General features: G+C 45.8%; 1 protein-coding gene across 12 annotated transcripts in view; it reads right to left on the bottom strand.

Annotated features, from left to right (window-relative positions):
• Nucleotides 1-13129, bottom strand: part of RYR3 (ryanodine receptor 3) — a 485038-nt gene that overhangs the window by 90878 nt on the left and 381031 nt on the right. For 11 of the 12 annotated variants that reach the window (XM_070584411.1, XM_070584464.1, XM_070584437.1 and 8 more), the window contains 9 exons: nt 12788-12928; nt 11372-11535; nt 9216-9294; nt 5506-5595; nt 4506-4652; nt 4237-4299; nt 3005-3080; nt 2769-2888; nt 211-330 (listed from right to left, as the gene is read on the bottom strand). In XM_070584411.1, the coding sequence (XP_070440512.1) occupies nt 211-330; nt 2769-2888; nt 3005-3080; nt 4237-4299; nt 4506-4652; nt 5506-5595; nt 9216-9294; nt 11372-11535; nt 12788-12928 (1000 nt within the window). Of the gene's footprint in view, nt 1-210; nt 331-2764; nt 2889-3004; nt 3081-4236; nt 4300-4505; nt 4653-5505; nt 5596-9215; nt 9295-11371; nt 11536-12787; nt 12929-13129 lie in introns of all 12 variants that reach the window. The other variant, XM_070584420.1, reaches the window with a different exon arrangement.

Genomic DNA, 13129 nt, shown 5'->3' with positions numbered 1-13129 from the left:
TCTTCTATTTTGTATGTGGGATGCCACCACAGCATGGCTTGATGAGTGGTGTGTAGGTTTGCGCCCGGGATCCGAAGCTGTGAACCCTGGGCCGCCAAAGTGGAGCACGTGAACTTAACCACTGTGCCACTGAGCTGGCCATCAAATTCTTTTTGATGTTATGAGTTATTATGAGAAGCACATATTTTTGTGATAGTTCACGATACGTACCCAAATGGGCAATAAACTCTTGAGCGGAATCAACATATTTCAGGATCTTCTTCAAAAATTTGTAGGCAAACCTCTTTTCCATGGAGGAGGCATCCAGTTCCATATCCTTCATACCTCTAGGTGGGAAATGGGTAAACCCCAGGGAGAACAGAGATAACCATGTGACTTTGGAGCATCAGCAGTCCTATCTGTGGTGACTTTATTTTCCCAATGTGAAAATGGCTATTCTGGCTTATTGCCTGAGTCATCATCTGACTGATTTCCCCTTGCACTCAGAGCCTGCCTCTGTGAGCACCCAAGACCTGCACTACAATAATTTCTGAGAAGATTTTTCAGAAAGATCTTTATCATTCATCCAACAAATATTGAGCTGGGGATAAATCAGAGATGCAAACAAGAATCTCTGCTCTCATGGAACTTACATGCTGGCTGTCAACAGACACAAACAATACATAAAACAAAATAAAAATTATGTGGGATGCTAGAAGTTAATAATTTTCTGAAAAAAAGAAAAATTAAAATGATGGATGAAAGGGCCCAAGAGTGCCTGAAGTGGGGGCAAACACTGTAGTGTCACATAGGGTAGTCAGTGCTGGTCTCATTGGGACATCTGGGGAAAGAGCTTTCTAGGCATAGGGAGAAGTGATGCAAACGCCCTGAGGCGGGAGCATACATGCTGAGTTGATGGTATGTGTCAAGGCTAGTGTGGACAGGATGGAAATGACTAGGTAGTCAGAGGGGTGTGGGGCAGGCAGTGGAATAAATCATTAGGGCCCTGTGGGCCATCCTAGCATTTTGTTTTTGCTCTATGATGGGAAGCTAGTGAAAGCTTTAAATGGAGGAATGACGTGATATGACTTACACTGTAACAGAATTATTCTAGTTTCTGGGTTTAAAATTGAGTGTGGGGGGCAAGGGTTGAAACAGGGGGCCTGGATAGGAGGTTCTCTCAGCAGTGATAGTTGACAGCATGGAGGAGGTGAGAAGTGGTCAGAGTCTGCGTATCTTAAAGGTAGAAACAGCAGGATTTCTTGAAGGATTGGATTGGAGAAAAAGAGAAGAGTCAAGGTTTTTGGCTTGAGCATCAGGAAGAATGGGCCGTCAGGGAGCGCTGGGGAAGCTGAGAATGGAGAGGTCTGAGGTGTGGGGAGCAGGGAACCAGGAGTCTTCCGTGGTGACAGGGATCTCACCGCCTCATCTGTGTATAGGCTCTGGCACATGGTAAATGGCTACTAGGGTATATTTGCTGAATTCAATGATCTTTTCCCTTTTCCCCCCTATTTCCATGATTTCCTTTTTAGTTACAGTAAAGAGGAATTTTTCATTTCTGTGAGCCAGTTATTTATCAACAAATCACAGTACACATTCATCTGGGTGTGAAGAATGGGATTAAAATGATGATGGGAATCTTTCCCAAATGCTTCCCCAGAGGCTGTCTCCCGCCGCCGGACCTTTCCTGCTGACAATATGGCAAATAAGTTTTATTATTTTTCCATATGAGCTACAACAGAAATATTTGTATAGATTTTTATTTGGATTTTTGCCATTCAGTGGCCAAAATTCTGTAGGCAACCAAAAGAAGAAACGGCAGCTGGCTCAGCAAACATTTCTTTTAGGAGGAATGGCTATATCAGAATAGGAACACGAGCTTGTTTTTCATTGTGCAAAGGACTCAGTGAGCACGATCCTGTGAGGCACAGCTCACCGTCACATTTGACCAGCAAGAAAACAGCTTCGATCTTCAAGACTTAAGCAGCCAAGACCATTCTCATATGAAACATTATGATAAACCTAAGTTTGAGACAAAACGTCTTAGAAAATCATGATTCATTCAATCTTCCCAGTGGAGTTGCATCCAAGAATCAGTTCTCTTTGTTCAAAGACTGTTTATGTCAGTTATGCTTACTCTCGTTATTATGCAATTTAATTAAATATATAAAGCAACAAAATAAAAGTATGAAGAGAACTACTGATTCTATGAGAACTAAGTTGCATATTTTGCAATTGCAAGGTTCCAAATACACAGTTTTTGAATTAGGTATGAGTGAGACAGCTGTAAAAGATGGGGGAGGAAATGGAAAAAAAATTTTCTAGAAGAATATTGCACTTAAATTGTTTGGAATGCACCTTAATTCTCTCTGCTCTTTAAAGAAGCCCAAATTCCAGAGCTTTGGGGATGGATTTGGGGTGTGGTTTATAATTCCAACTGATAAAACAACATACAAAGACAAGGTCTTGGGGCCTATAGCACAAGATTTGTGAATGAATGTGTGTTGATACGTCTTAAGTTAAAGTTAAATGTGCAAAGTATGTATGTCAAATTTGTCATGGTTCTTTGCTGTAACTGATATTTAAAAATTGATATTGACTAGTCTCGTTTATGTCAGAAAAGAGGGCTTCAGGCTCCAACATAAAAATGTTCTCGTTTCAAAAGACTCAACAGCTATCCTTCCTCTGATGTGCTTTGCAGGCAGGTGATAAAATACGTGGAGAGGGAGAGACCACACCCCAAGCCCGCCCCTGCCCCCCTAACACCCCCTGGAAGATGACTCACCTAGAGACCACGATGCCATTCACCTGGAGGAATTTAAACAGGTCCTGCGCCTTCTCTCGGTCTCTGAACTTTTCCTTGGCAGTCAAGGTGTCATATGGCACTAAAAGAGGGTGACTGCCACCACCTGGGGTCAGTAGAGTGAGAGATGACAAAATATTTGGCTCTCCCTTTGCACTTCTGGGAGAACATACGCGCCCCCACAGCTCACCTTCTGTGGGGGACGTTGTACACCAGGCTCACCTTTGCTCTCCAGCTCCAGCTTCTTCTTCTTGGCCCAGATATTGTGATAGTTCTCAGCCACGACTTCCACCATTCCCTGCGTCCCACCAAGGAAACGCCAGTCAGAGAGAAAGCGAGAAAGAAAAATGGGTTCACGTCTGCCAGGCTATTTCGGGCTGCCTTGGGAACGGAACACCACCACATGCTAAGGGCTCATGGCAGAGGGTCTCCCATCATTAATTAGTCTGTGCTTATGCACCTCATTAGTTTGATATCTTTCCATACACACAGAAAACAATTTCTAATTCTGTCCTTCCCTTGTAACTTATTATTCTGGCAGCTTGATGCATTTATGAGAAACACACATTTCCATTTGAAACTGCATTCTGGCGGCACCTCATTTGTCACCCGAGTTCCATATCTTATTCCTGACCTGAGACAGGGAGGTGGAAGTGGGGGTTCAGCAAAAATCTAGAATCCCTGAAAGCCTTTAGCCTAGCAAATGAAGAATAATCACATGTTGGAGAAAAGTGCTGTAAATAAGATTTCTCAAATAGAATTCATCTTTATAAGGCTCATAAAACAGTGCCCTGAAATGCAGGGTGGATTATGGGCTGGTCTGATGGACTCTTCAAAGAGGAAGTGCCCCAGGCTTGGGCCAGCCATGGCCACCAATGTGCAGGAGGGAGAATGGGGAGGAGGTAGCTCACGGCTTTTGATTCCACCCTCTTGGTTGTACGTCCCTAAATCCTGCAGTGACTGCTTGTTGGCACCATCATGGGCAATGCGAGTGAATTCACTGTGGGATATGCACATGTCCTTACAGGTGGGGGGACTTCCCGGGACCTGGCAAGCACCCCCACCCAGGAGTTGTTTCATAGATTTCCTCCTAGCTGGGACTAACTTTGTTACTAGTTATTTCTCCAGCTGTTATTAGTCTGCGTTGGGTTTTACTACAGTAATTTGCTGTTTGTTCTTCCTTTGATCAGGTCATGGCCTGTTATGATGTCCCCGGAAGTAGAGTGAAGCCTTGCCTTCTTAGATGATTGGCTAATTCTGCTGAGCCTTTCTCTGTGGTCTCTGTACAGCGTGAACCTCTTCAATTTTGATATTTTAGTGGTAATATGTTCTAGGCCTTCTTCCCTTCCCCGCTCCCCCCCTTTCTTTTTTTTAACTCTTTGGAGGGTAATATGTCCTGCCCTTGAGGGGTTTTAGAAAGCAAGCAACGCCGTTCTAAAAGCATCAGCACTGACCTGGAGCTCTCTGGAGAGCACGACGTTGGATAGGTCCAGGGGAGCAGGACTGTAGCTGTTGCCCTGGGAAAGCAGAGGCAGAATCACTGGGTTTGCCTTTATCTTCCTTATCCTTACCAGCATCCCCTGCTTCAGCTGCCAAAGATGTGTCCCGAAAGATACCAGGCTCGTCGTTGGTGGTTCTTGCCTCTGACACCCCAGGCAGAGCTTTCCCAGCTTCTCCTTGGGCTCTACTGGCTCAGTGTTGGCCTCTGGGCGTGACGTCATACCTGGCTGGCCTGGGACACGCTGCGAAGCTTCTCGTTTTCCCGCTGTTGAACTAGGGCTTCTCCTTCTTTGGTCCTCTCTATGGTCCAGCCCACAGCCAGCATGGTTTTCAGGGACTCTCTGGCAGGCCAGCGATAAATTTCCTTCTCCTGGAAGAAAATGTGAGCACAAGAGCTTTGCAGAGCACACTCTAGCACTCTGACTGGCCTGTCTCCCAGCAGAACTTGGACCCCACCAGTGGATAAGGGCGCTAATTGGCTCCCGCCTCCTCTAGTATTACTATGGCAAAATATCTTCTGCTGCATCTCACTGGAAACCCATAATCAGTCTTTCTGACGTTAAGTATGAGACCCTACAGTGTCCATCCTTTGGAGGGAACGTACCAGACATTATCCAAGGTTTGTGGATACAGAGGGGCAAGAACAGGACAGGGACTCCTCATGTTCTTGTAGCTGTTTAAGATGGAACATTATCAAAATGCATCTGCACAAAACTCTCCTTCCAGCTTGGGACATGGAATTTCTTAGATCTAGAATTTTCTTTAGAGACATGCACAATTTTATAGATGGTCAACATGCACCCAAAAATACCCATGCTATCCTTTATGTGTGGTACTAGGGCTAAAGCTTACATACAGCTCTTACTGATTGCAAGATTGGAATTCAGAGCTGAGTTGAACCAAATTTCTTAATTAAAAAAACCCAAGAGACCTGTCCATATTTTCTTGGGGACTTTCTACTCTATTCCATTTATCTTCCATGATTAGATAATGGGCTTTCTCCAATGGGCTCTCAGAGCCAAAGAACAGAAGGTGAGGCTGGGCTCTTGGAACCTGGTCCTGGGGCTATTGCTACTTGCACGCTCCTGAGGAGTTACCTAGTCCCAGAAAGTCTCTAAGGAACTGGAGGGTGACTGTCCTGAACTCCTCTGACCATCTGACACAGTTCCCAAGGAAGGAAAGTCAGCAAGGTCACTCACTGTTACTAGAGGCCCACGCCTTACCTTCTCCGTTAACGTCTTGAAAGGCCTTATCAACGGATGTGTCTTCACATTTTCATCCAGGGAAATTCCATATTTCCATCCATTCTGACTCTGTAGAAATGTTCTCAGTTCAAATATCTTTGGCACCCAAAGAGCCCTGCTGTGTGACCCAAATCCCTGCTTCTATTTTCACTGAACAAATGGAATAATGGAATGTGACAGAGCTTGGAAATTCCCCTCAAAAATGTCTAATTGATCCTTTAAGGCTGTCAGGTTCTCTGCCCCTTGAATCTTGAACTCTGCTCTATCATTCCTTCTTGCTTTAGTTGCTGTCCACTCCACTTACTCACTTGTGTTTCAGGCCCACTTAAGACAGACTCTCAGAGTCAAAAGACTCTGGGAACAATGCTGCTCAGGTCGGTGTGTCATGTTCACAGGCAAGGACAGAGGTCAAGGCTAAAAGGCCTGTGGGGATTGGACCACCTGTGGGGATTGGAGTGGCCTGATTTGGTTTGCACCCCTTGCCCACCAAACACAGCAAAATTACAGCAATGTATGTTGCCTAGAGTCATAGAAGTTTAAGAATTTTAAAAGTCATTCAACAAATATTGGTTGAATGCCTACCACAGTATGTGCCAGGCTCTGTCCTAGGCACTGTGGATACAGAGATAACTAACAGCCCCTGATTTCCACAACCTCATGGCCCATAGCCTCCCGCTGCTCCTTCTCAGTCTCTGCCTCTCCTCCCTTGTTAATGTGTATGCTTCTCCAGTTTCTGGCCCTTCTCAAGAGGCACATCCTCCCTGGGTGATCTAATCCAGGCCCAGGGTCCACAAATGGACTAATCTTAAATCAGTATTTCCAGCCCAAACCTCTATCTTCATTTCCAAACCTATTTAAACTCTGCTTGGATGTTCTACAGGTACCTCTCAACATTCCTGGAACACAACCCGGCTTTTTACTTCTCTAAACGGCTCTTCCTCTTGGGTTCCCCCTATCTCCGCAAACAGCACTAGCCTACACTCACTTTCCAAGCCAGAAATATGGGCATCTTCCTTGACATCCACTTCTCCTCTGCACCTTCTCACATGTGTTCAACCTCCGAGACGTATTCATTCATCTGCTTCTCCCTAGCTTCCCTGCCAGGATTTTAGTTCAGGCCCCTATTAGCTCTCACCTGGATCACTGCAACAGCTTCCTAAGCAGTCTCCCTGCCTCCAGTCTCACCACCTCTGCATGGACTCCACTTTTCATACAACTATCAGATGATATTTATAAAACTGACCTGATTGGGGCACTCTCCTGCTTTAAAATTTTCTGACTTTCAGCTGCCATCATGGTAAAATCCAAACTCTTTCTGGCCTCTAAAGCTGTGGCAAAGACCTTATTGACCTCTCCAGGCTCATCTCTTGCCCTTCTTCCCATACTCTCCTCCATGATCCCGCCATATTGAACTACTGCTTCCTAAAGCCACCAAACTCTCTCTTGTTTCCCTGGGTCTGTACCTGCTGCTCTCACGGCCTGCAGTGCACTTGCTTCCCTGTGTCCGGACAACTACCCATCCTTTATCACATTCTGTAGATGTCACCAGCTCAACGAAGTGTCCCTGGACCCCCACTATGGGATTAGGGACTCCTATGTGCTCTCACCCTGCACTCACGCCCATCACTGCAATGAACAACCTGTACCACAACAGCTGGTTCATTTTGTTTCTCCCACAAGCCTGTGAGGTTCTTGAGGGCAAGGGAAAATACTCTTTTCCTTGTTAGATAATCAATGCCCACCTGGCAATGGTGAGCAAACGTGTTTCCTTGTAAATGTGAAGCTTACAGTCTAGCGGAAGAGAGAGATATTAATCAAATACCACAACAGTAAATGTATGGTTGTATGTATGGAAACAGAAAATGTATGGAAAGAGGCATCCTAGGAATTACCATTTGCACAGATAGTTGAAAGATGGGTTGGTAAATGGTGTGTGCACGTGTCCGAGTGCAGATGGGTGCCTGGCTCAAACAAGAGGAAGGTTTCAGGCTGTGTAGGGTGTGCATGTGTGTCTGTGCATGTGTATGCATCTGTGTGTGTGTGAGCAGGGGACTAAAAGCAGAGGATGCAGCTGGAGGGCAGAGGGTGAAGGGAGAGATGAGGCCAGAGATGGTAGCAGAGGCCAGATCTGGCTGTGCCTATCAGGCCATATTAAGGATTTTGATCTTTATATTAGAAATAGTTAGAAGCTATTAAGGGAATTTAATAATCTCTTTAAGGAAGCTTCTAGTAGCTTCCTTAATAGTAAGGAGAAGGGGCTGGCCTGGAGACCAGTGGTAGAATATGACCAAATTTGCACAAGGAAACTGTCAACTGCCTGCAGCATGAACAGACTGGAGAAAGTGCATGTGGGCAGACTAGTTATGAGGTTATCACATCGTCTGGACAAAAGATGACAGTAGCCTGGATTAAAGCCAGGGAACGGGGACAGAAAGAACTCTAAGTAAATTCAAGAGAGACTGAGAGGTAAAATCCACACGCTAGGGAGGGACTGGATATTGCCATGGATTCATGGAGGCGTCCCTTTCCCCTAACTTATAAGCCAGTCAAATGGGCAGAAGTACAGAGTCTTGAGAAAACAAAGATGCTCTGGAGAAAGGGGGGTCAGCAAACCACAGTCCCTGGGCCAAATCCAACTGACCACCTTTTATAAATAAAGTTTTACGGAATACAGGCACGCTCTTTTATTTATGTGTTGTCTAAGGCTGCTTTTGTGCTACAACTGCAGAGATGGGTAGTTGCAACCGAGACTGTCTGGCCCACAAAGCCTAAAATGTTTACTATCCGGCCCTTTTCAGAAAAAGTTTGCCAACCCCTGCTCTAGAATCATGGGGTATTAGCCCATTCTGTAGTTACAGTGATTGTGGTTACCATCAGCTCCCATAGGGACTCATGAAAGAATGAGAGCTGAGCCCAGAACATCACAGAGGCTGAGCCAGTGGTTCAAGGTCTCCCCTGCCCAGGGTGCACTGTGTGGAGGTGGTTTCTGTGGCCTCGCTGTGGAGACAGCCACTGTAACATGCTGTAGACTGCAGCTAAACAACGGCCCCAATCCTTAACTGGCTGCCCACAGGAATCCTGGATGGCTTTGGCACATTCTTCTCACTTTGCCTGCCAGCATTAAAGGGCTGACAGAGCAATTAAACTTATTAAGCAGCCTGACCTCATGTGGCGAGGAATTTTAAACACCAGATGGACAGGCTTATTAATGAAGGAGTGTCTGGAAGTTCTACCGTTGCCTGCCATAGGAAGACATGGGTCCTCCCTAGGATAAAATTCAGCTTCCTGGCCAAACGCAAGGGCAAGGCTTTCAATTTCATTTTCCCTTTTGCAATGCTACATTCAAAGAAAAAATTTCACGAAAGCCTCCCACCCCGCATTAAGCACTTATGTGAAATATGCACAGGCACCTGCTTGGGGCAAACTCCAGGAAATGCAGTGTTAAGAAGTTAACACTCCCAGAATCGATCACTTTCTTGAGAAATACAAAAAGCAGCACCAGCAGCTGCTGCCACCTATTTCTCCGACCTCCACCAACCCTGGGAAATTGCTGCTCAGAAATAATGAATGCTCTTGGCACGGCGAGTCTGTCACTTGGACAAATCAGGCAGATTTCCAGGATTGGACCCTTTAATGTTCTTGAGCTGTTTTTTTCCCCTGACAATTGTCAGTTGGATGATAATCCCTACCTTGTCACAGGCCCATTTATCATGTGAATGCTCAGCATACTTGGTGACGATATATTCCAATTTTTCAGGCAAGGAGAAACTGCGAAACGAGGGGAAAAAAAAATTACAATCTCCCCAAGCACTTCAGCCAGATGTGCTGAAAAGATGGCCAGATCAAACAGTCAGCTGTCACAGTTGGATGTGATCAACCAGCTAACCCCAAAGCTGAAGCTGGTCTCCAGACACAGTGAACTTCCTGAGCTCAAGGTGTGGCATATCCAGGAGTAGGTCACACACACCTCGCCCTGGCTAATCAAGGGATGTCTCTGCTGTATGCTCTGCTGCATAGGCAGCCTGCCTCCAGTGGCTCTGGGTTCCCTTGGCTCCTGAAGAATCACTTTGGCTCCTGAGCCAGATCTGTCCAGGTTAGCCAGTGAGAATCCCCGCATCCAAAGACACTGGCCTGTCCTCTCACAGCTCCAAACTGGGAATGGCTGACCTGGGTGGCTGGAGGACCAAATAATACAAAATAGAGCTTGTCTACCTTTTCGGGTTTGGTGTCTCATGTTTAAACACCAGAGTTACGGAAGTAGGATAGACACCTGTTGCTTCTATGAGCCCAGCAGCTTTCATCCCTTCTGTTGGTGAGAGCACCTCCACTTTCCTCTGAGGAGCAAGTCTTCCCGCAGTGCACACAGTATCATTGGGAATGGGCACCGGACTTGGCCAATCAGATTCTCTCTCCCCCTGGAATTTGAATCTTGAATCGGGTGAGACCAGAGCAGCGAACTCTTCAAGTGATTCATCCAATGGGGACACCTGGAGATCGTCCATTTGGTCACTCTGCCTGGGTTCCTGTCCCTGCTGAGGTCTGGTTAGTCAGGCTTTTACTAGGTTTTCATAATGACCCTGTATCCCTGCAATAAGGTCCTTTTCTGCTTAAGTTAGCCAGAGTCAGTCCCCATTACTCACATTACTTCAAGAGCCATACTGATGTCAGAGGTGTACGTGAAGAAATCAGAACTCTCAAAGTAAGACTGAACCACTCATCATTAGCACACAAGTGCTGGAGGACAGCATTGTCTCATAATGTTTATAAAAGCGTTCACGTTACCACACCACTTGTCAGCCTTCAGCACACTTACATTTTCATAGGGTGACACTCTCCAAAGTCAGCACCTGCCTTCTCTCTGGCCCCAGTCTTTTACCTCTTCCTTACAGCAGGTTCAATTCTGTTTCCCACCATCCACTCAGCTCAAGGCTCCATCTGATGGAACGTGTACTTAATTTTCCCAAAGACACATTTTATACTTTATCAAAGCTGACAGCCCCTAGGAAGGGCACAGGCTATTCCTCTCATATGAGAACTACTATCACAGAGCACAAGTCCAAGGGGCTCAGATAGGATGTCCTGCTCTCCCTGCTCATTATAGGCAGTTTTGGAGCTCTTCATTTAAAATGCACCTGGACATGAAGACTGTATGACCCACGACACATAATTATAACGGGGGCAGAACTGCCACAAGCCAAAATTGGGCACGTGTTGTCCAATATTTTGTCCATGGCCTAATCATCACCAGTGAGGTGTGCTGGAGAATCAGAGGAAGAAAGTAAAAGGTGGTAGGTTATTCTAAAGTTTCCATAACCCTTGGCACGACAAAGGGCAGGTCCGGCCTCTCAAATAAGGACCCCATGCTGTTCTGCCATCACACCCTGAGGCCTTGCTGGAGCTCAGCTGAGTGTTATTTATGGAGTTGTTTTGATGTACGACACTATTAGAACTGTACAGGCCTAATTCACAAAGACTGAAGATTTTGTCAAAAAACTCATTAATAAATTAATTGCATCATTTGTCAGGGTGGTTCTTGCAATGCTTCAGGCGACATTTATTTGTGGAGAGCGTCTATCTCTTATAACAAATAAACCAATCCCACTCTTCAAAATAGAAAGCCTAGAATATAATAATACAGTATATAATCAGATATGGATGGATTAAGCCTTCAGAAGTTGAGGACAAAATCCAGTGCCTGATGTGCCTTGCAGTGTCAAGGGAAATGATAAACAGTGTTGGCAGGAGCAAAGAAAGGGAAAGTTAAATTTCTTGCTACCTTTTGCAAGAGAAACATTGGCTATTGGGCAAAATATAAGAACCAGTTTAGAGATGATTCTGGACTCACTTCACGGTGTTGATAGGTTTGGGGTCAAAGTTGCCATCTGCATCCACGGAGACCTGTTTCTCCAATGTGGCTGAGATCCTGGTATCTAAATAATCTGGTGGCAAGGCCCCAGCTATAGCACTGAGACAAGGCAGGGCCATTCGGAAAAGATCTTGGTCATACTTCTGTGAGGAAAAACAAAGACCACATTAGTACAGAAACCGAACCATGGCCACCAGGCAGAACCATTCACCCATTAGCTGAAAAAAATAAAATGCATGCCTTTGCCCAGGTTAACCAAAATGGGGAACACGGACGCCCTTAAATACTTCCTGGTGGAAACTAAAGTATCCTTGGAGGATGAAGTGAATCTGTAAAGCCCTCAATTACCATTTGCTTTAAGTTGAAAATCTTATATCGAGGTTTAAATCAATAGTTCCCAAATAGTTAACTGTAAGAAAATCTAAGGGTTAAAGTGGTTCTTGCTAGGCCACAGAAGTCTACAAACTTGTCTGCCATAGATGGTTATAGAAATTGACCCAACCTGAGACTAGAGAGGGCATCGGAAGCTCTGCCAGGCCCCTCAGGAGCTGTTGTGGCTCATATGTTGATATCAGCAGCAGACTGCTCAATATCACATCCACTCTCTCTTGAACCCGGCTGGGAGGGAATTTCAGTCAAAGAACATGGGGTTAGGGACAGTTTTTGCTCTGCTTATTCTACACCACAGGAATAGAGGAGTAGAGAAAATCTAAGTGCAGGTGAACAATAGATGCAGCTACAAACATGCTCCAGGCTTCTGTAAGAAAATCAGACCTACACATTTTCTACCTTTAAAGCCGGCGACCTCAAAACTCTAAAACTGGGTTAAGAAGAGTGGAGGCAAATCTGAGCATTGGAACAGAATTTCAATCAGACAGTACAGTAAGGCTTGGGGTTCAGAGACCCTCAGCTTTCCTCAAGCTTCTCCTCAAACAAGGGGCTGTGAAGAACTCCCCCAGAATGGTGTAAGGTCTATAATCCCACATCCCAACAACACAGCAGAGGTCACGGCTTCTCCTCTAGGCCTGAACCTGGTAAAGGCTGGCTAACAGGGGCCAGACAGTGTTAGGGGGAAAAGAATGTGGGCAGGGGTCAATCGTCAAGACTGAATCGAGGAAATGTTTCTGTAATTTACTCAGAAAGTTGCTCTCCTATGTATCAGCTCTGAGGTCTGGCAAGGTATTCAGCTGCTCTGAGACTTTCCTCACCTGTAAGATGAGGATTAGAGTAGATCCCATTTCAGAGATATGGGGTGAGGATGAACATAAAATGCTTGTGAAGTGCTTGGCACGGTTCCTAGGATGTGGGAAACGCTGAATAGACATTAGTTATTAGTATTCGTAGGTGCTTGGGGCATTGAGGGCCTCCCTCTTGTTTAGGAAGCACTCCCATTACCTTATGGGAGAGGGAGTCAAAAATCCCCCAGAAGAGCTTCTCGGTCAGGTGTAGCTCTTCCTCCACAGCTAGGCCGTAGCTCCCCCATCCGGAAGGCAGACAGTAATACTTCCAGCACTGTTCATAGTGATTCGTCAGCAGCTGGGAGGTTCAGCACAGCATTGCAGCGGGGGCGTGGGGTAGACAAGATCCACAGGCAGCAACAACATGCAGGGGAGAACAAAACAGCAAGCAGCCATCACGAGAGTGAAACCAACATTTGAAACAGTTGGGTTATCTACACAGAGGCCCTCAAACACCACTGGGAACGGTCTGCTTTTGTGCTAATGAGCTCCAGCCTGA

This window comes from Equus przewalskii, chromosome 1 (assembly GCF_037783145.1).
Source record: "Equus przewalskii isolate Varuska chromosome 1, EquPr2, whole genome shotgun sequence".
Lineage (NCBI taxonomy): Eukaryota > Metazoa > Chordata > Mammalia > Perissodactyla > Equidae > Equus > Equus przewalskii.
This window is presented reverse-complemented; position numbering and strand designations above follow the sequence as displayed.